At 34.8% G+C, this 20047-nt stretch overlaps 2 protein-coding genes across 2 annotated transcripts; one reads left to right on the forward strand and one right to left on the reverse strand.

The window, feature by feature from the left end:
• Positions 1 to 4931: 4931 nt before the first annotated feature.
• On the reverse strand, positions 4932 to 13020 carry LOC140827085 (uncharacterized). Its single transcript, XM_073189691.1, has 3 exons — positions 11810 to 13020; positions 10726 to 11714; positions 4932 to 5273 (listed from the first exon to the last, which is right to left on the reverse strand). The coding sequence occupies exons 1-3, from the start codon at positions 12918 to 12920 to the stop codon at positions 4932 to 4934; spliced, it is 2442 nt and encodes an 813-aa protein (XP_073045792.1). The 5' UTR covers positions 12921 to 13020.
• A 1510-nt stretch (positions 13021 to 14530) lies between these two features.
• Positions 14531 to 19471, forward strand: LOC140827295 (COP9 signalosome complex subunit 4-like). The gene is made up of 14 exons (XM_073189947.1): positions 14531 to 14732; positions 14807 to 14958; positions 15648 to 15751; positions 15826 to 15886; positions 16747 to 16839; positions 16911 to 17011; positions 17157 to 17265; positions 17851 to 17895; positions 18058 to 18126; positions 18222 to 18313; positions 18438 to 18480; positions 18772 to 18831; positions 19019 to 19078; positions 19276 to 19471. The coding sequence occupies exons 1-14, from the start codon at positions 14603 to 14605 to the stop codon at positions 19348 to 19350; spliced, it is 1194 nt and encodes a 397-aa protein (XP_073046048.1). The 5' UTR covers positions 14531 to 14602; the 3' UTR covers positions 19351 to 19471.
• Positions 19472 to 20047: the final 576 nt, after the last annotated feature.

The following is a 20047-nucleotide window of genomic DNA, read 5'->3' on the forward strand; positions in this document are numbered from 1 at the left end:
CTAAAGATTTGATAACTGAAAATAATAATTGCAAAATACGCTCTTCAGTGGAACGATACTCGTACTCACGTACATTACACTATTACTTGACATCGAGCACTTGCGATTAATTTTCAAGCATTCAAAATCATATTTTTGTTAAGGATTCTACAGTGAAATTTTTGCTCGATCATTACTCATGTCAACTTTTAGCATAAACCTCGTCATTCATAATTTACAATCCTCGTACTTTTCACAAAAAAATAAACATATTCATAGTTCTCCAATCAAATTATTTGAAAGAAAGTCAAATGTAATAACTATTACAAAAACAAGAAATTAAAAATTCAAAACCTGATATTTAAAATTCAGCGATTCACAAGTCGTTGTATAGCTATGAAACTGAATAGTTTGAAGTCTTTCATGTTCATTGTCATACGTCTTCAAAGTTGTGAACCAAAAAACAAAGAATCTAAATAATATCAAATTCGTCTTAAGATTGTTGGTGTTAAACACTTTCATTTGAACTGCGACCTGAAGATAACTACAATCATAAAGATATGTTAGCAAATTTGAAGTCGAGGAAAGTTTTTTATCCTGAAGACAAATTTGTCATGTACATGGTGATCACGGGATATGGAAATCATCTCCTAAGATACAAAGACCTTAAACTTGTAATACTAACCAGAAAATAAAGCAAACTCGCATTTGAGAAGAAAGAAGAAGAAGTTCAAAATGAATACAAATGCTCTCTTTTGTTTGATCATCTCATAATTGATGTTTCTCCTTATTGTTAATTCATTCAATTGGATTGATACTTAAGTCAAAAATGTTGAAAGTGTGACCAAAGACACTTTTTGGTGACAAAGATTCATGAAAACTTGCAACTCTTAATAAAAAATGTCGCTTAACGAGAACCTATGTGCCTCCCTCTCTGCTTTAGAATTTTTAGGATAACAAGAAAGGGGCCTCTAGGAGGTACCTTAGCACCTCCCTCACTTCCCTGTAAATTCCAGGGCACAAGATAGCACCTAAGTGCCTCCCTCCCCTGCTGCCCTGAATATTGTAAGGGCACGAATGGGCCTGAGGTGCGTTTAGGCACCTCAGTGCCTCCCTTGCTGCTTGAGAAAATTTTTCGCAGCCTTTAAAGTGCAAAATTGAATGTTCTTGTTTGATCGAGTTTTCTTTTTATTTTTGTTTGCTTAATTTCAATTCATTAAGCTCAAAAATCCCAACAAAAAATTTATCACTGAAATTGGCGTCCACTTCTTGCAGTTTCCATTGTAGTTGAATTACCCGCTATCATCCAATATAAATTGCTAGGGTTATGTTCATTTTCCACCGTAGATTTTGCAGTAGATATATTATGTTCAGTAAATGGTTGATAACTTTCATAATCAGTTATTTGGAATGTATCGTAATTGTTGCCAGCACATTTTTTCTGTGTACCAATATAATAATAAAGCATATCAACCAAAATATTTCATCTTGTTTTCCAATTTTCAAATGTACGTTATAGAAAATTCCTACATGATGAGTGGTAGAAGTTGAAATTTTCCTTCAAATTTCTTGGTGCATGTAGTTACATGATCTTAGCGTTACCTTAAATTTTCACTTTTATAAGGACCCATATATCCTGACATATGTGAATATACAACATCAATCAAGTGATTATTTTTTTCCTTTAGGGCGAGGAAAATTTAGTTTCGGCCTATGAATAGCTTCTCCAAATATTCTATTATTATGAACAGCTCCTTCCTGTTAGTCTCACGAGCGACAACTTGAGATAATAATATGAAAATAAAGTATACAACTGGACACTGAGATTTACGTGAAAACCCCCTAAAAATTATTGAGGTAAAAACCACGGGCAAGGTTAAAAGATTTCCACTATAATATTTTATGGTGTACGACCATTCATTGTGTTTCCAAAGAGAACACATACTCTTTTAAATAAAATGCTATTATAAAGCTAAGCATTCAAATGCTATAAGATAAGAGAACTCAATAAAATGATGATTTCTGAATGAGATGAGGGAGCTCTATTTATAGAGTTACTCGTTAGTGTTAAACGCGTATGAAAACGAATATTCCCATCTGAATGAATATGTTATCAAATTTGATACACAAAGCTACCGAATAATTTAATTCAATAATGATGGCATCCAACCAATGTATTTAATTCATTTCATGTGTTGCCATCATTTCTTTGCCGACACTCCATCCAGTCCAAACTTAAAACGCATATTAAAATCTGCAACTGCAAGAATATTTGTGTGAGAAAACTTTTGGTTCAATATATGAGATTGCTTTTCTTTGTGGTAATCCTGCCTTTATATGTGTGACATCAATTGCTCCAATGTAGACTGAAAGGATGTTGTTGATCATAAAAACACAAGAAATAAATATTTTATGTGTATCAGATTTTTAGTGGTGGCACAGTGTTGTCAACACGAGTGCACAACATGTAACGAAAGTTAATTATAAACACACAAATACAATTTTAATAAATAAAAGACAAGTTTAAATTATGTACAAGTATAAATACTTGTATAACGTCTCATGGCTAAAATTCACTAGAAAAATATGTAAATCATTTACAAAACACAATACTAGTGAAATAACAAAACCAAATTCCTTGACTTTCCAAGGAATTAAAATGCTTCAAAGGGACCAAACTAAAAACTAGATGCATAAACCGAAGTTGATTAAAACAAATAAAATAACACTATTCAATCAACACTATGCGTCAGTGTTGTTCTTCAACATCAATCAGCAACACGGGATAAACGTGAATCAATTACTCAATTTCTTCAACATGAAAATTATCTTCTATGCATTCTCTGCAAAAGTCTGATGTCCAAAACCCCACACAAAAAGCACACTTTCATGGCTGTAAGACGCTCCATATTTATATCCAATATTTGACCTAAACACAATTCCATAAAAGAGTCATAGAAAATATGGAAACAAGATTTTCATTAGAGATAAAAGCCATATTAAAAGCAAATCCTCTAATATCTAGAAATAAATCAAGCAAGATCTTACAATCTAGAAAGACAAAATATTAAATTGATAATATCAATTTAACAAAATAATAAAGAAATAACATATTGCTTTCAATCTCTCTCTTTTGCCTTTCTGGACAAAACATCCAAAAATGATAATCTTGGTCACTGTTGCACTTAGTTAAGCTCTCCCTGAGTTAAAGTTCTCTCCCTCTAAATTAAACATGTTAGATCATTGGTGTTGTTGACAGTGTTGTCAACGCCAACTTAGAACACTGGTAAACATAAAAAGTCATACGAATATATATGAAGGATCGTTTGCAGAGCAACTTGAGTTGCTTTAAACAAAATATTCTCTAAGAGGTGCAATAGCCCGTGTTCTAAGAATGTATACATCGATGATTAGATCGAGTTTGAAAAAGAACCAAGAGGAAAACACTCGAAATAATCCTTCGTTAAGAAACACTGATATGTTTTGAATATCTTGTGTAACTGAATAACTGAAATAGATTAGTTTTTCATTTATCAGTTCATTTATGGTTAGAACTGAACCGGCGGATGCTCTTACTGGTTAAATCAGTTTGAAAACAATAGTTAAATAATTAAATACACAATATATGTTTATGGATGTTCGGAGACTTCAACTGCTCCTACGTCACCGCTTCTACCACCTCGGATATGATTTACTAGAAGCCTTTGATTAATTATAGCAAGTGTGATAACCCACCCAGCTTAGGACTTACCCACTGCCTAACTGAACTCCTAGACTCGTCTGAAGGCAGCACCTTCCAGTTAACACTTGTTTAACGTCTATGTAATAAAGACTACATACACAAGTTTATTGTATTTGTGCAAAATTGTATTAGAGTGGTCGTGTGTGTGTGTGTGAGAGAGAGAACTGATCTCTGAAAACTACCTGAAAGTGTTCTCACACACTGAGGAAAATATGCTTCTAAACTAAGCTGATATGGCTGAGTGTTTCCTCTGGACAAAATGCTTCTTGTATGCTGATAAGTAAATAAGCGTGCCCTTTCTTTTTATCTTCACACACTCTAGTATGTGCTCTCACTTGTTGTCCTTGCTGATGGTCTTGAGCTTGTATTTATAGAGGCATTGAGACCGTACTTCAAGACTCATCACATGTTATCGTTGCAGCTTTGAATGTGTTCCTTGGTATATGTGTCTTGACTTTTCTGACATGCTTTCAGGAATCTCTCGGCTTTAATCTTTGCTGCAACGTCCATTATTGTACCTTTGATTGTACAGAAGTTTATATTTTTGTACGTAGTTGGAATCAACTAAGATAAGCTTGTCTTGGTCTGCAACTAAATTATTCCTAACTGGTCATCTGAACTGATCCTCAGTTGGGCTGGTGAAATCAGTTGACTCGTCAGTACAACTGATTTCACTCTTTCAGTTGAACTAATCAGCTAGGTTCTTCATCAGCTGGCCGGGCTTCTGAAGATCTTCTGCTGAATCATCCATCAAATGGACAGTCAGTTAAACTGTTCTTTGATATGTCAGTTGAACTGATTCAGTTTGGTCGATCAGTTGGTCTTTTCAGTTAACGTCTCGATAACTTCAGTTTTACCTCGCTTAACTGATCAGTTAGAAACCTGATCAGTTCCAGCTACCTGTGCACTAAGGTAAATCATTAGAAACAAAATAGCAAGTTTTGTTAACATCAAAATCAAGATTGCAAAAATGAAATGTTTCAAAAATATATGAAATCAGAATTCATTAACCAGCAAACAGATATAAGAGCGAACCAACAAAAGAAAAACACAACAATATAGACTACAGAAAATCATCTATTCTTTATCTTCTTCGGTGTCTGATAGTCCATCAGTCTCAGCTCCTCCACCAGATGTTTCAGCATCATCTTTCTCTGTCATTTTTTTGTTCTTCTGCTCTCCTTTTTCTTGCCAGAATGGAGGCCAACTTCTAGTCACAGCCTATACTCTGCCACTTGTTCTTCGTAGTAGGCAATCTGTTGCAAACCAAAGTCAATTTTTGTCTGTAGTTGAGAGGCAGAGAGAATGACGTAGCCGTTAGGAGTGGAGTGAATGTGGACGCCGTGTTGCCAACACCAATGGAAACACCAATCGCTGACCAAGGTAGGTCCAATTTCCTGTTACCCTTGAAAAATGCAAGAGCTATCTTTAGTGTTTCGCTTACATTAAAAAGGGTCTCATCATCTTCTTTGAGGAACCCGTGTGATTCCAGTATCTCATAGACCAGTGATGGAAATGGAAGGCAAATGGACTTCAATCCACTTTCAGCAAACTGCAAGACGGTTTTGAACACCAACTGTCCAAAACTTCAGCAAATGTTTATTATTTTCTTGATTTCGAACCGCTCTTAATAGTTTTCAGGCTGTTAAAAATTATTCTTGAACGACTAAACTTGTTGGACAACTAAAACATGTAAGTGCGAGAACGATCCAATTTGACTAGTGATATATTACTTGGAAGTTTAACAATAAACGAACTGAATGGATTTAACAGAAATGTAAATGTCTAATGTAATGACAAAAATATTATTATGGTTGTTCGGAGATAAAACTCCTATGCCATATCTTTTTCCACTTAAGAAAATTTTCACCAAAAGACTTTGATTTTATAACGTCTTGTAACAAATCACTTCGATTAGGACTACCAATGCCTAACTGAAACTCTTAGGTTGTGTTTGGATTAGATGATTTAGACTTGAGAAAGGATTTCAAATTAATGGATTTGAAATGCATTGATTTGAAATCTTATGTTAATGAAATCTTTTGTTTGGATGAACATATAATTTCAAAGTGGATTTTGAATTCATTAATTAGAAATATATTGCTTGACCAAAAATTTGAGAATTTCAAAATATAAAATTCTATTATATTATTCTTATATATTTTGAAATTAAAACAATTATGATTAAAAAATAACTATGTCCAATTTAAAAGAAAATAAATTTATATTTTATTTAGTTGCATAAAATTCAAAATTATTATAATTAAAAATTCAACAAATTATTAATATTTTTCTAAAAAAGGAAAAATATAAAAACAGATTATAGCATTCATCCTCACAGCCAATTTTTCAACCTGTTGAGATTGTTGATGTGTTCAGAGGGGGTTCAGGTGAATAAACACTTTTTAAAAATTTTACGATAGATTTTGATAATGCTAGCTATACAAGACCTGTTTTTTCAACTATAGGGAAACATTCAGACTAAAAATATTGCTGAAGAACAGTATGATGAATTTCTTTGATTATTATATACTCAAATATATAACGTTGAAAATATAAATAAATACGGTGTAGTAATAATACATAATGAAGGATAGTGTGTGCTAGCGCCTTCGAAGGCATTTCGCACACAACAGTCTTCAATGACCTTCAATAGCTCGTGTTCTAAGAATATTAACACCGATGAATTAAATCGAGTTTGGTTTTAAACCAAGTGGAAGAAACTCGAAGTAATCATTCGTAAAGAAAACTGAAATGTTAGAAAATATTTTAACTTGTGTAAATTGACTAACCGAAAGAACATAAATTAGTTTTTGCATTCTTGTATTCAGTTATGATGACAACTGAACACACAAACACTCCAACTAATCAAAACAATTTAGAAACGATAGTTAATCAGTTAAGTATACAAGATATGTTTATGGATTTTCGGAGACTTCAACTGCTCCTACGTCACTCCTTCTACGTCCACGGGTAGGATCCACTAGAATACTTTGATTTATACAACACCTTGTACAAACCCACTCAGCTAGGACTTACACTACTGCCTAAACTGAACTCCTAGCTACGACTGAAGGCAGCACCTTTGAGCCAACACTTCTTAAACGTATAAGTGTCAAAAACTACAGACACAGGTTTAATGTCTTTGTGCAAGACTGTATTTGAGTGGTGGTGTGTGTGTGTGTGAGAACTGATATCGGTTCTCACACACTAAGGGAAATATGCTTCTAATCTAAAGCTGATAACACGTTTAAGTGTTCCCTCGACTAGGCTGAATGCTTCTTTCTTAAGCTTTTCTCTCTTGTATTGTATATGTTGTTGTTTGAGTCTTCACCGATCTTCTCTTTATATACGCAGGAAAAGTTGATCGTATAGTGAGACTTATTTATTATATCCGTTGCATTTGAATTGACTTCTTGGACTTTGTGTCTCGTCTTTTTGACTGACCTTCTGAAGCGTTTTTTCTTTAATGCTCTGATGCAATGTCCATTATTGTCCTTTGACTGGATAATGGCTTTGTACCTTCTCGCACAGCTGGAATCCACTAGCTGTAAGCTTGTCTTGATCCGCAGCTGAGAGGTTCTGACTGATGCTTCAGTTTGGTCAGCTTGACTGATCTTCAGTTGGGCTAGCTAAATCAGTTGACTCGTCAGTTGAACTTATTTAGCTCCTTCAGTTGATCTGGCTAGCTGGGTTCATCGTTAGTTAGACACGTCATCGGCTGGCCAAGCTTTTGAGGTCTTCCTGCTGAATCACTTATCAGCTGGACTATCAACTGAACTGCTTGCTTGAAGAACTAGTTGGACTGATTTGGTTTCGGCGATCAGTTGGTATCTCCGATAGCTTCAGTTATGGCTTCGTAAACTTGATTAAATCAGTTTAAGCTATCTGCGTACTAAGGTAGATTATTAATAATACGATTAACAAATTTTGTTATCATCAAAATCAAGATTGCGAACTTGAAAAGTTCCAACAAATAATATATGGAAGTTCGAAGGAAAAATCCTTTGACGTCTCCCTTTCTTTTACTTAGGAAGGAATTCACTAGAAGACTTTGGTTTTACAAATTTTTTGTTACAACCCGCATTAATCTTAGGTCTTATCAACTGCCTAAGTTGAAACTCTTGGTATCTTTTACAGAGGTTGTGACCCTTAGTCAAACAACCAAAGAACCACGAATATGACAAAGAATGAATCTTAAGAATCAAAATGTTTGCAACTCCTCGAATTGTTTTGGCTGAAAATGTTTGAGAAGTTGTTTTTCAAGCTCTGAACGATCCTGGTAGCTAGATCTAATAATATCATGAAGAAAGGGTTGTTGAGTAGAGTAGGATATATGAGAATTGTGCTCAGAAATCTTTGAGTATACAAGCTTTTTTGAATTATTTGCTTTGAGTGTGTCTCTTTTTCCCTCTTGTTGAGTTCTTGCTTGTCTTCTCTATATATAGTACTAGAGTATTTTTTCTCATTCAACGACTCTTTGTACTGTAGCTCGACAATATGGACATATCAGTATCATGTGTAGCATATTTCAATAAATGCCTTTGTCTTTTATGCTTTTGCACTTTTAAAGTAAACTCTATACAAAAGGTGTCAGATAATAGAATGATTGAAATACTTTATGTTCGATGAGAGTTGGTAGGATATGTGCGATCTTTTTATTTTAAGTTGTCGACTGATCAGTTGACTTTCAAAATATCCTTAACTCTTTCCAGTTGAGAGATGTTTTAGTGTATCTCTTAGCGGTCCGGTCGGGTGACAGATTAGTCTAGTGCTGCTGTTTGAATAATAAAAGAAGCAGTCGAGTAACTTTACTGGTAAAGAGACTAAGTAGTTTGTGACCGTTTACCCAGCACTTGAAACATGTAGTGTGTTGCTTTTTATCTTTGGCAGAACGGTCGAGATTACCTATGAATATACAAAAAATGACAGCTAATTATAATAGTTGGACACGTCATCGACTGGCCAAGCTTTTGAGGTCTTCTTGCTGAATCACTTATCAGCTGGACTATCAACTGAACTGCTTGCTTGAAGAACTAGTTGGACTGATTTGGTTTCGGCGATCAGTTGGTATCTCAGATAGCTTCAGTTATGGCTTCGTAAACTTGATTAAATCAGTTTAAGCTATCTGCGCACTAAGGTAGATTATTAGTAACACGATTAACAAGTTTTGTTATCATCAAAATCAAGATTGCGAACTTGAAAAGTTCCAACACATCATATATGGATGTTCGAAGGCAAAATCCTTCGACGTCTCTCTTTCTTTTACATAGGAAGGAATTCACTAGAAGACTTTTGTTTTACAAATTTTTTGTTACAACCCGCATTAATCTTAGGTCTTATCAACTGCCTAAGTTGAAACTCTTGGTATCTTTTATAGAGGTTGTGACCCTTAGTCAAACAACCAAAGAACCACGAATATGACAAAGAATGAATCCTAAGAATCAAAATGTTTGCAACTCCTCAAATTGTTTTTGGCTGAAAATGGTTGAGAATTTGTTTTTCAAGCTCTGAACGATCCTAGTAGCTAGATCTAATAATATCATGAAGAAAGAGTTGTTGAGTAGAGTAGGATATATGAGAATTATGCTCTGAAATCTTTGAGTATACAAGCTTTTTTGAATTATTTGCTTTGAGTGTGTCTCTTTTTCCCTCTTGTTGAGTTCTTGCTTGTCTTCTCTATATATAGTACTAGAGTCTTTTTTCCCATTCAACGACTCTTTGTACTGTAGCCCGAAAATATGGACATATCAGTATCATGTGTAGCATATTTCAATAAATGCCTTTAATGTCTTTTATGCTTTTGCACTCTTAAAGTAAACTCTATACAAAAGGTGTCAGACAACAGAACGATTGAAATACTTTATGTCCGATGAGAGTTGGTAGGATATGTGCGATCTTTTTATTTTAAGTTGTCGACTGATCAGTTGACTTTCAAAATATCCTTAACTCCTTCCAGTTGAGAGATGTTTTAGTGTATCTCTTAGCGGTACGGTCGGGTGACAGATTAGTCTAGTGCTACTGTTTGAATAATAAAAGAAGCGGTTGAGTAACTTTACTGGTAAAGAGACCAAGTAGTTTGTGACCGTTAACCCAGCTCTTGAAACAGGTAGTGTGTTGCTTTTTATCTTTGGCAGAACGGTCGAGATTACCTATGAATATACGAAAAATGACAGCTAATTCTAATAAAATGAATTAATATTTGTTATCATCAAAACTAAATGATCTAACAAAACCTCTCGCATTCAATAAATTCTGCATCATCTTGCAAAAAAGGGAGCACTTTATTGGCACCCATATCAATCAATAGCTTATAGCTATTTTAATACCGTCACTTTTCCATTAGAATATGTTTCTTACTTCAGTATCTACAAAAATCTGAGCCTCGAAGGAGACAAATTTCAAATGAAGGCTCGTACTAGTGGATTTCAAATCTACGAAAAATATATGGGTTTAGATATCAAATTCACATCTACCCAATATAATCCTGTACCCAATCAGATGAAATAGATTTGGGCTGCATATTTGAAATCCAAATTAGCACAAATCTCTCTTCCCCAACAGCCTTAATGATTAATTTATAATTATTATATTTAAGAACCATTGATCAGAGGACAACAAACACAAAACCAAATGGTTAAACTTGATAGCTTAAGTTGTTGGAGTAACACAAATTGATCTTTGATGATCTAATATGATTATGATAAACGTGTGCTTAAATGAACAGCTAGAAATCAAAATATCAAGTGTGCTCGATATCTTTGAAGAGTGAGTCTCACGTGAGACCGTCTCACGGATCATAATCTGTGAGACGGGTCAACCCTACCCAGGGACGTAGCCAGGAAATAATTTCAGACTGGGCTGAATGAATCGATAAACAACATTAAATAATATAAATCAAATATTTAAAAATTAACTATTAATATTAGAAAGTGATACAAACCAGATATAAACTACTGAAGATGTGCCCTGCGGTTTTTCATTGAGTAGAACTCGTCAATTACTGAATCAATGTCTATCCTTGCAGTAAACTCTCTTTCAATGTAAACAATCATAGAATCTGCCAATAACTCTTCTTCCATCTTATTCCGGAGAGATGTTTTAAGAAGTTTCATAGCTGAGAATGATCGTTCTGTTGTCGCAGTAGAAACAGGGAGCGTTAAAACAAGACGAATCAATCTGTCAATTAAGTGATAATAACGCGCCTTTTCAGTCTCTAGTAATCGTCGACATAATTCAGAAATAGTACCAATATTCTGAAACCTTTCATGATGAATTATATCAAATTTATAATGATCCAACTGACTTTTCAGATAATGTAGTTCTTGTTTATTGAAATCACTAGGATTCTCTGCAAGATTGTAAATATCATCAGCATTAAACAACTTAAAGTTGTCTCGAGGTTCCAAAGCAGAACTAAGTCTAAGAAGTTCTACAGCCCCATCATTGAATCTGCTATTGAGTTCTTCCACTTGAAAATCTATTGCAGCATTAAATACATCAAAACGGTAATGATGTTCAAATGTAATAGAATCCCTCTGCTGGCTCGATCGTCCTGTAGCAGATCTATACCAAGCATTCATATCTGGTATCTCAATACCATTAGTTTCACAAACTGATTGCACAATCATTAGAAGAATATCATAACCTTCTGCTCTCAAAGTATGAAGTAAATCTTTGGTAGTTGAGACAAAATCCATTGCATTTAAAATATCCAAAGACTTCTCTTGCAAAGCTCGACAAAGCAAATTTGTGATCCCCATAAACTTATGCATCAAGTATAGGATAAATATGAAATCAAACGATCTCAATGCAATCAAAAAACCTGTAGCTTCCCCTCGTATAGAATTCGAAGACGCTTCCTCCGTCATGTGCTCAAGCACAATAATCACAGAGCTGTACATATCTATCATACTGCAAATCGACTCAAAATGAGAACTCCAACGCGTCTTTCCAGCTCGTTGCAAAGTACCAATCTGATTAAGGCCAGTACCTGTGTCACAAACAAATGAGAAATGAAATGATTAATGAGAAATAAAATGAGAACTCAATTTTATTAATAAGAAATCATATGATTAAGTTTAGTACCTGTCTCGAGAATACCAGTAGCTACCATGGTTGCAATTTCAATAGCTTGGGCAGATTGCAACTCAGTGTGACGTTTTGGAGATGCCTTAATAAGATTACAAATAGAATTCAATTTTGAAAAAAATAGCCAAATAGAACTCTCCTTTTCAGCAGCAGCCACCAACGCTAATTGAAGTCTATATGCAAAACAATGAACATAATATGCTTGAGGAGAATCTCTCAGAAAAAGAGCTTGCAGTCCATTCCATGAGCCACGCATATTGCTAGCTCCATCGTATCCTTGACCCCGAATATCTTTGATATGCAAATTATGTCGACCAAGCACATTACATATTTCTTTTTTAAGTGTTACCGCAGTGGTGTCAGAAACATGCACAATATTAAAGAAACGCTCCATTAAGAACCCTTCACGATCAACAAATCTCAACACAATAGCCATCTGCTCTTTGTTTGATATGTCTTTAGCCTCATCAATCAAAAGACAAAATTTTGCAGTCCCAACATCTTCACGTATTTTCTTTCTCACTCTCTCAGCAAGAATATGCAAAATTTCTTTTTGAATATCTGGTGATGTGTACTTTGCATTTTTTGGAGCTTTTTCCAAAACAACATTATTAATGTTAACATCCATTTTTCCCATAAGCTTTATCATTTCTATAAGATTACCTTGATTTTTGGAATATGAAGATTCATCATTTCCTCTCAATGCACATCCTTGCAAACAAAGCCAACGAATGCTTTCAATTGTGGTTGTAAGCCTCAAACGATTTTTCTTCACTTCTTCTAATGTTTGTGCAATCATCACTTTATCAATGTGACCACTTACATTCATCAAAGCAGTCATAGATTCTACGGCATTGTTATGTGGTGAAGTGGGACTTCCTGTATGCATCAATAAAGCACATCTTTTCCCATCATTAACTCTTTTCCAACCTCTAAAACCATCAGCTGTAAATGCGGCAAAACGAGCCTCTTTTCCTTGGAAAAGGAAACATGGGAAGCAAAATGCTGCATCTTTATTAGGAGAGTACTCCAACCAAGGAAATTGCTCAAACCAAGCCTTTTGAAATCGCCGGCATTGTTCTCCTAATTTGGTTCGCGGATACTCCATAACAGGTTGATATGGCCCCCTTAAAATATAAGCTCGTCTGATTGCATCTCTTTCATTGACAGGACATTGCCAAATTGGAGTACGCTTCGCCGGATCTAGTTGAACATAACCGCTAACATCTAGTTGAACATAACCGGATCATGTCTTTAGTAAGACTAACTGTGTACATGTCTTTGTGTACATGTCTTTAGAAACAATGTTCAAAATTAAACCAGCAACAAAATAATTTATCACCACAAATATTTATCAAATTAGATCTATTTAATTTTAGATCTTTCTTAGTATCACTTCTCTTTCAAAACTTTGCAACTCGGTATACAAATGGGCTAACTTTTCATCACAAAGCAAGCTAACTTTTCAAACTGAGGGAGAAACTAATCTGATTATTTACTCAGGGTGAATTTATTTTTTGGTAATCATGTTTTTCCTTTCCACCAGCTTAGCTGAGTACCGAATGAATCACCATTTACCTCATTCAAATGGTGCTTGTTAAACAACCACAGTTGGAAAATCAAAATGTTTATTTTGGGAGGATAGATAATTTATTCACAAATGTAAATTTCTTCCGTGTCTTTTTACATTCTAGAGGAAGTACAATTGTGAAGATGAGAATAATAAGGCATTGTATATCTGCAGCCTCTTTTATGTTTCAATGGGAATTTATTCAAAATTCTGACTAAATCTAACAGGCATTCATCAACAAAAATCGAAACCCTTCAATCATACTTCGACAAACCAGCAACAAAATTAAATGGAAGAAAACAAAAACGAAACCAGATAACAATCGTCGAGAAACCAGTAGTTACACAAAAAAAATGAAATCCGGAAACAACCCAAATCGACGTCCTTCAAAACATATACCACAAGCAGCAACAATCATCGAAAAATCAGCATAAATCCGAAGCAAACACTCAAAAATGACAAACCTGACGGGCGAAGTGAAGGATGAGATCGCGCGAGGATGAAAGTGAAGTGTACACGCACGTACACTACACGAAGGTGCTGAAGTTAAGTATTAGGTTTATGGGCCGGGTGAGTTTTGGGAATGGGCTATGGGCTAATTTTTAATAAATTCAAAACATAAGGCTAAAATGTTAAAAAAAAAAAATCAGTCCATATTTTTTAGAAGGCCCACAATTCTACCCTACCCCAGCTTTTGGGGTGGCTCCGTCCCTGATCCTACCTATATTCACAATAAAAGGTAACACTCTTAGCATAAAAAGTAATACCTTTTCATGGGTGACTCAAATAAGAGATCCGTCTCACAAATACGACCCGTAAGACCGTCTCACACAAGTTTTTGTCATCTTTGAAATATGCAGGCTCAAGAATAGTTATGGTTGATCGAGATAACTTTTCACATGTGAAATCTGAATATTTATAATCGAAAATATCGAAACATCGGATTTGTTTTTCAATGATCATCTGTAATGTTTTTTGACATAATAGATATGTCACTTTAATATCATTAAACGCTCATTAATAATCTTTATACTTTTGCGAAATTCTGTAAAAAAATGTATCAATTCTACAAAAATATGTCATTTTTTTAAAAAATCATCTATCATGCTATGAATGCGCCATTCTTATTTAAAAATCTTTTACATAAGATTGTCTAATTACAGCGCTGTGTCCGTCTGCCAACAGAGCCATTCACTGTCTCAAACCCTAAACCTCAAATCATGGAGAGTGCATTCGCGAGCGCTTCTGCGATCAGTGACCAGCGTCAAAAGATCGAGCAGTACAAGCACATTCTATCCACCGTCCTCTCCTCCAACGACGTCGGGCAGGCGAAAAAATTCATCGACCACAGTTAAGGGTCCTCAATTTTTATCGTTATTCATGTGTTCTGTTAATTATTAATAACGTTTTGCCTATATTTTCAGTGTTATCGGACGATGTTCCGCTTGTGGTGTCGAGGCAGCTGGTACAAACGTTCGCTCAGGAGCTGGGGAAATTGGAGCCGGAGTTTCAGAAGGAAATTTCCCATTATACGCTCAATCAAATTCAACCTCGTGTTGTTTCCTTCGAAGAGCAGGTTACTTTTTCAGTTCACTTATTTTTTTTCCTTTCAGTTTCAATTTGCTTTAGCCGAGACAGGACTATCGGCTGGGTTTTTCCCATCTTATCCATGACACGTTATAAAGTTGCTGTTGCTCCCACGTGAAAGTTGTTGTACGAGCTGCTTATGTTTGGGCAATGTGTTAAAAGGAAGGGGAACCGTGTTTAAGTGTTGCTTAGTGGCATTTAGCAGTGAAATCTTTATTTTATGAGCTTTTAGAGTTGGCATAAAAGCAAGTGATTGACATGGAGGTCAATAGATTCATTAGCTTAAAGTGTTGAATGCAATGCTGATTTTGTGGTATGTGCTTATTTGAAAATTATAGTTGCTCTATTTAAAAGACAGAATTTATGTTTTAAATTTTAACCAATCTTTGTTGAACTTTACGTGGTGGCTAGAGTAATTTTGGCCCTAGAAATTGCACGTGGCTGTTTACTGATTTGCACAATCACCCATGACATTTTGCGGCACGAGTTTGTATTCAAGATTCTTCATTTTATATCATCAGAACTCTGAAATTGCTGCATTTGTTGTGCTTCTTTCCCTGTTATAACGTATATTTTGTCCATCATGATGTAAATCGTAACTGTTCATTCTTACCTCTGTTTTTACCATGTAATGTTTTCCAACTAACTTTGTTTGTGTGCTTACAATAATGAGTACAGGTGTTGATAATTAGAGAAAAACTGGCTGAGTTGTATGAATCTGAACAAGCATGGTCAAAAGCTGCGCAGATGCTCAGTGGCATTGATCTGGATTCTGGAATGAGGTCTCTAACTGACTTCCTTCTTCAGCTACCTTTGAAATTTCTTGAAATATACTGTGATTCTCTTGTCTGTGCAGGGTGATTGATGACACCTTTAGGCTTTCTAAATGTGTCCAAATTGCTCGTCTTTACCTTGAGGTACTTTTGTCCTGGTGTTGAAGTCTAATTCTTTAACTTTATATTGAAGTACCTGTTTCTGTAGACTCGTCATCTGTTATGCATGCAAGTAAACATAGGTCTAGCGATTATGGCATTCCTTGTTAAAATTTGTCCAAAATCTTTAATTTCAGTTTATTGAAATCATATTGTGTTTTTGGGTGATAATATATGACTGAAACCTAAAATTGCATCCATAGAAAACTGATGGTGGCATTTCGTTCATGATTATAATGGTATAGGGAGAGTAGAATGGGCGTTCTTGTCTCGAATTACGATCCCCGAATGCCTGTTAGCATTTTAATGCCATTATCATAACATATCTTAACCAAGCAAGAGATGAGGTGGCAAAGAAACCAGACATTTATTCTCTGTATGCTAAGTTCTGCCATCTCTCCTTGAAGCACTCCGTTTTCTTATCAGCCCTGTGCAGTTCCAAGTAGCTCAATGTGTAATACTGCACCTAGTGTATCTGTTATAGCTCTCATTTTGCAAAATACCAACAAAAGTTTGTACCTAATTTCTTTTTCACGACCAAGCGGCTTTACCCTAGGTATTCTTTCTTTGTGAAGTGTAGAATACATGTATTAGATGCTTTATATATAAGGTGTAGTTGTCTTTTAATTACACCTCTCGTGATCTTGTTTATTCCCTTCAAAAGGATTTATTGACAACTTGTGTTTATTTCTGTGTGCTTGTATGGATTGTGAGCGGAGGTTGGTATTGCATTTTGTTTCAAGTATCAGCTCGTATACTTTTATTTATTACTTTATTATCTGAAATCCTGTACAATGTGCCTGTCGAAATGTAGCTGGAATCATGTTCTTTTTTCATGTTTTTAGGATGATGATGCTGTTAATGCGGAAGCTTTTATTAACAAAGCTTCATTTTTGGTTAGCAACAGTCAGCATGAAGTGTTGAATTTACAGTACAAGGTTGGTATTTGACAGTGTTGAGCCGTGGTCTGAAATGTCAACATTACTCGCAACATATCTTGTTCTACCAGGTTTGCTATGCTAGGATACTAGATTTGAAGAGGAAGTTCTTGGAAGCTGCCCTACGGTATTATGGCATCTCACAAATTGAGAAGCGGCAAATTGGAGATGAGTAAGCATGACGAGATAGACGTCTTTGAGTGAATTATATTATTTTCCATTTAAAAAAACAGGGATTTCTCTCTCTTTTTTCCAATTAAATTGCTGGGAATAATTGGATTGCTGGTATGGCTTATGGAATCACTGGCACGTTACAGAGAGATCGATGAAGACGCTCTGGAGCAAGCTCTAGCTGCTGCTGTGACTTGCACAATTTTGGCTGCTGCAGGTCCTCAACGTTCTCGTGTTCTTGCCACCTTGTACAAGGTATAAGAAATTGTTTGTCTATTGAGCCAGGTGTTTGTCTATGTTTCTTGAATTTACGACACCAATCAAAATTATATTATTTTTCTCTGAAGGATTGCATTGTTGGCTTTCCGCACACTACTCTCTTAGTGGCGAAGGGAACTGCAAAATTGACTATTTTTGTGGCACTTGTGCTACCTGTTATTTGGAATAAAATGTAATTATCGAATGCGGTCGTGTTTAGTACAGAGTTTTTTCTATGGTTTTAATTGATGTTATCTTCTTTCCATGAATAATTTTTTCCTTCACTGGGACGATAAGACTGGTGAAATGATACTGTAGATCGCCGAATAGATTATGTGGCATGAAATGTAAATGTATTATATTTCATGAATAGTGCTAGAAAAGAATTTGTTGAATATGAAGAATCCTTGAACTTATTAGGAGCTTACACTTTTTAACTAACAATTTTTTCCATTTGGCCCTACTGCCTTATGGATGAGATTACCTTGTTCTCTGAAACTGATTGCACTGGTAAAATTTATTTTGAAGCTAGGTTACTTTTCTCTTAAGTTTGAGTGTTTATTTTTCCATGTCTTTCACCAGGATGAACGTTGCTCTAAGCTTAAGATTTACCAAATCTTGCAGAAGGTGATCTGTTCTTGCTTGATAACTTAACTACAATTCCTGTCAAACCTCTTCTCCTAAGTCTCAAATCTCAATGTCACCCATGCTCCTTGTCATCAGTTCCCACATATGGATAAACATACTTTTATGCCTGCTAATTGATAAAGTTTGGCATGGAACTTCCAGGTTTATCTAGAGAGAATTTTGAGAAAACCAGAAATAGATGCCTTTGCTGAAGAATTGAAACCACATCAGGCTAGAATTTTATATATGCTTGTGACATTTCATTTTCCAACTGTCGGTTCGTTATAATTTCTTCAGTAATTTTTATTTGGAGTTCCTATTGACAGAAAGCACTTTTACCCGACAATTTTACGGTTCTTGATCGTGCAATGATTGAGCACAATCTCTTGAGTGCTAGCAAACTTTACACAAATATAAGGTGGGTGGAAAATCTAGCTACCTTTGGATTTTTTTCACTTTAGTGGTGAACAATCAACTCATTCATGATATTGGGCTGTCCTAGATGTTATATCTGATTTAATTTTAACAATGTTCGTATACAGCTTTGATGAGTTGGGCACATTGCTGGGTATTGCTCCTCTGAAGGTTCTGTTCCATCTTAATTGCTGCTTCATGGTCGTATATAATGATTGACAAACGAAGTAAAAAAATTCGTGTATTTCTCAATCTTTTGTTGGTAAATTCAATTTGAAGGAAAACGTGCCATATAATTTAATGGATGATAATGTTCTGGCTTGACCTGGACTCTTTGAATAGCATTTAGTATTCTTGTGAACCATATTGATCTTACACCAGAGAGACACGGTTTTCTGTAGTGCATGTACCATTACAGAACCTATCCATACAAATACTCACAAAAACATTGTATTCTCACAGGCTGAGAAAATAGCTTCTAGAATGATATGTGAAGATAGAATGAGGGGATCTATTGACCAGGTAAATCTTGTCTTTTTACTAGAATGTAACAATTTGAGCTATACCCCCTTGATCCGTGGGTAGATTGTTATTTCGTTCCGAAGTTGTGAAACTTTTGCTATCAGCTTGTCGTCAACTCTTATCATAATTTGCTTTGTTACGAGCAATTTCATTGGAATTCAACAGCTGCCTAATAATTCTTCGTCAGGTTGAAGCTGTCATTCATTTTGAAGATGACACTGAAGAACTGCGACAATGGGATCAACAGGTACCACACAATATCACTGCTGAGTAGTATACTTGATTATCTATTTTCATTTCCGCTAATGTCAATTTGCAAGTCCTGGTGGCCAACAGGTACCACACAAAATGCACATATCACTAAATAGCATTAAATATTTTCATGCCCTGTTGATTATATTTATTATGGTGATTGTGCTGACTATGGAGGTTTCTTATTGGCAGATTGTAGGGTTGTGCCAAGCTCTGAACGATATTCTTGATAGCATGGCAAAGAAGGGTTTGCCGATTCCTGTCTAGTTTTATATTTTTTTGTTTCAATTTAGTGTGATATTATATACTATTAGATGAAGTTGAACCTTTCATTGATTTAGGTGTGCCCATATCAAAGTTTTAATAGTAAAGCTATTTTTTTGGCCCACTCAGATTTTCTATTCCAAATTATGTTTTATTTAATGTTATATATATATATGTATATATTATAAATAAAATGTATAGTTAGCGTAATAATAATAGACTTGTGGTTTTCACTGAAGTGTAACAGAACCAAAACACGATTGTTGAACAAAGGTTTGGTACTGCGGGATCCTGTTGGAATCGGGATTATATATACTAGTTACTCTGCACACGCGTTGCGTGTGTGTACAATCTTTTTTATCATTATCGATGGACTAAAATGAAAATTGAAAAATTATGGAGGGACTAAATTGATATTTGAATGATTGAAATAAAAAAAAATAAAAATAAAAGTGTGTTGAAATAAAAAAAAACAAAAGTGTAATATTATTATAACTGTAAAGGTAAAACTGGAAAAAAGATGGTATACTCTTTGGCAGTTTTTATAAGGTGCTCAGCCTTAATAAATAGTATATATATATATATATATATATATATATATATATATATATAATAAAGATGGTGTCTTCCTTGACAGTTTTTATAAGGTGCTTAGCCTATATATATATATATATATATATAGACACCATCTTTATTATAT

Source organism: Primulina eburnea, chromosome 3 (assembly GCF_022965805.1).
Source record: "Primulina eburnea isolate SZY01 chromosome 3, ASM2296580v1, whole genome shotgun sequence".
Classification (NCBI taxonomy): Eukaryota; Viridiplantae; Streptophyta; class Magnoliopsida; order Lamiales; family Gesneriaceae; genus Primulina; species Primulina eburnea.

Coding starts and splice junctions, on each gene's coding strand:
- LOC140827295 (XM_073189947.1), top strand. CDS start 14,603: ATGGAGAGTGCATTCGCGAGCGCTTCTGCGATCAGTGACCAGCGTCAA. Junction 17,896..18,057: donor TTTACCAAATCTTGCAGAAG/GTGATCTGTTCT, acceptor TGGAACTTCCAG/GTTTATCTAGAGAGAATTTT. Junction 18,832..19,018: donor TGAGGGGATCTATTGACCAG/GTAAATCTTGTC, acceptor ATTCTTCGTCAG/GTTGAAGCTGTCATTCATTT.
- LOC140827085 (XM_073189691.1), bottom strand. CDS start 12,920: ATGGAGTATCCGCGAACCAAATTAGGAGAACAATGCCGGCGATTTCAA. Junction 11,715..11,809: donor TACTGGTATTCTCGAGACAG/GTACTAAACTTA, acceptor TTTGTGACACAG/GTACTGGCCTTAATCAGATT. Junction 5,274..10,725: donor CAAGGATAGACATTGATTCA/GTAATTGACGAG, acceptor ACCGTCTTGCAG/TTTGCTGAAAGTGGATTGAA.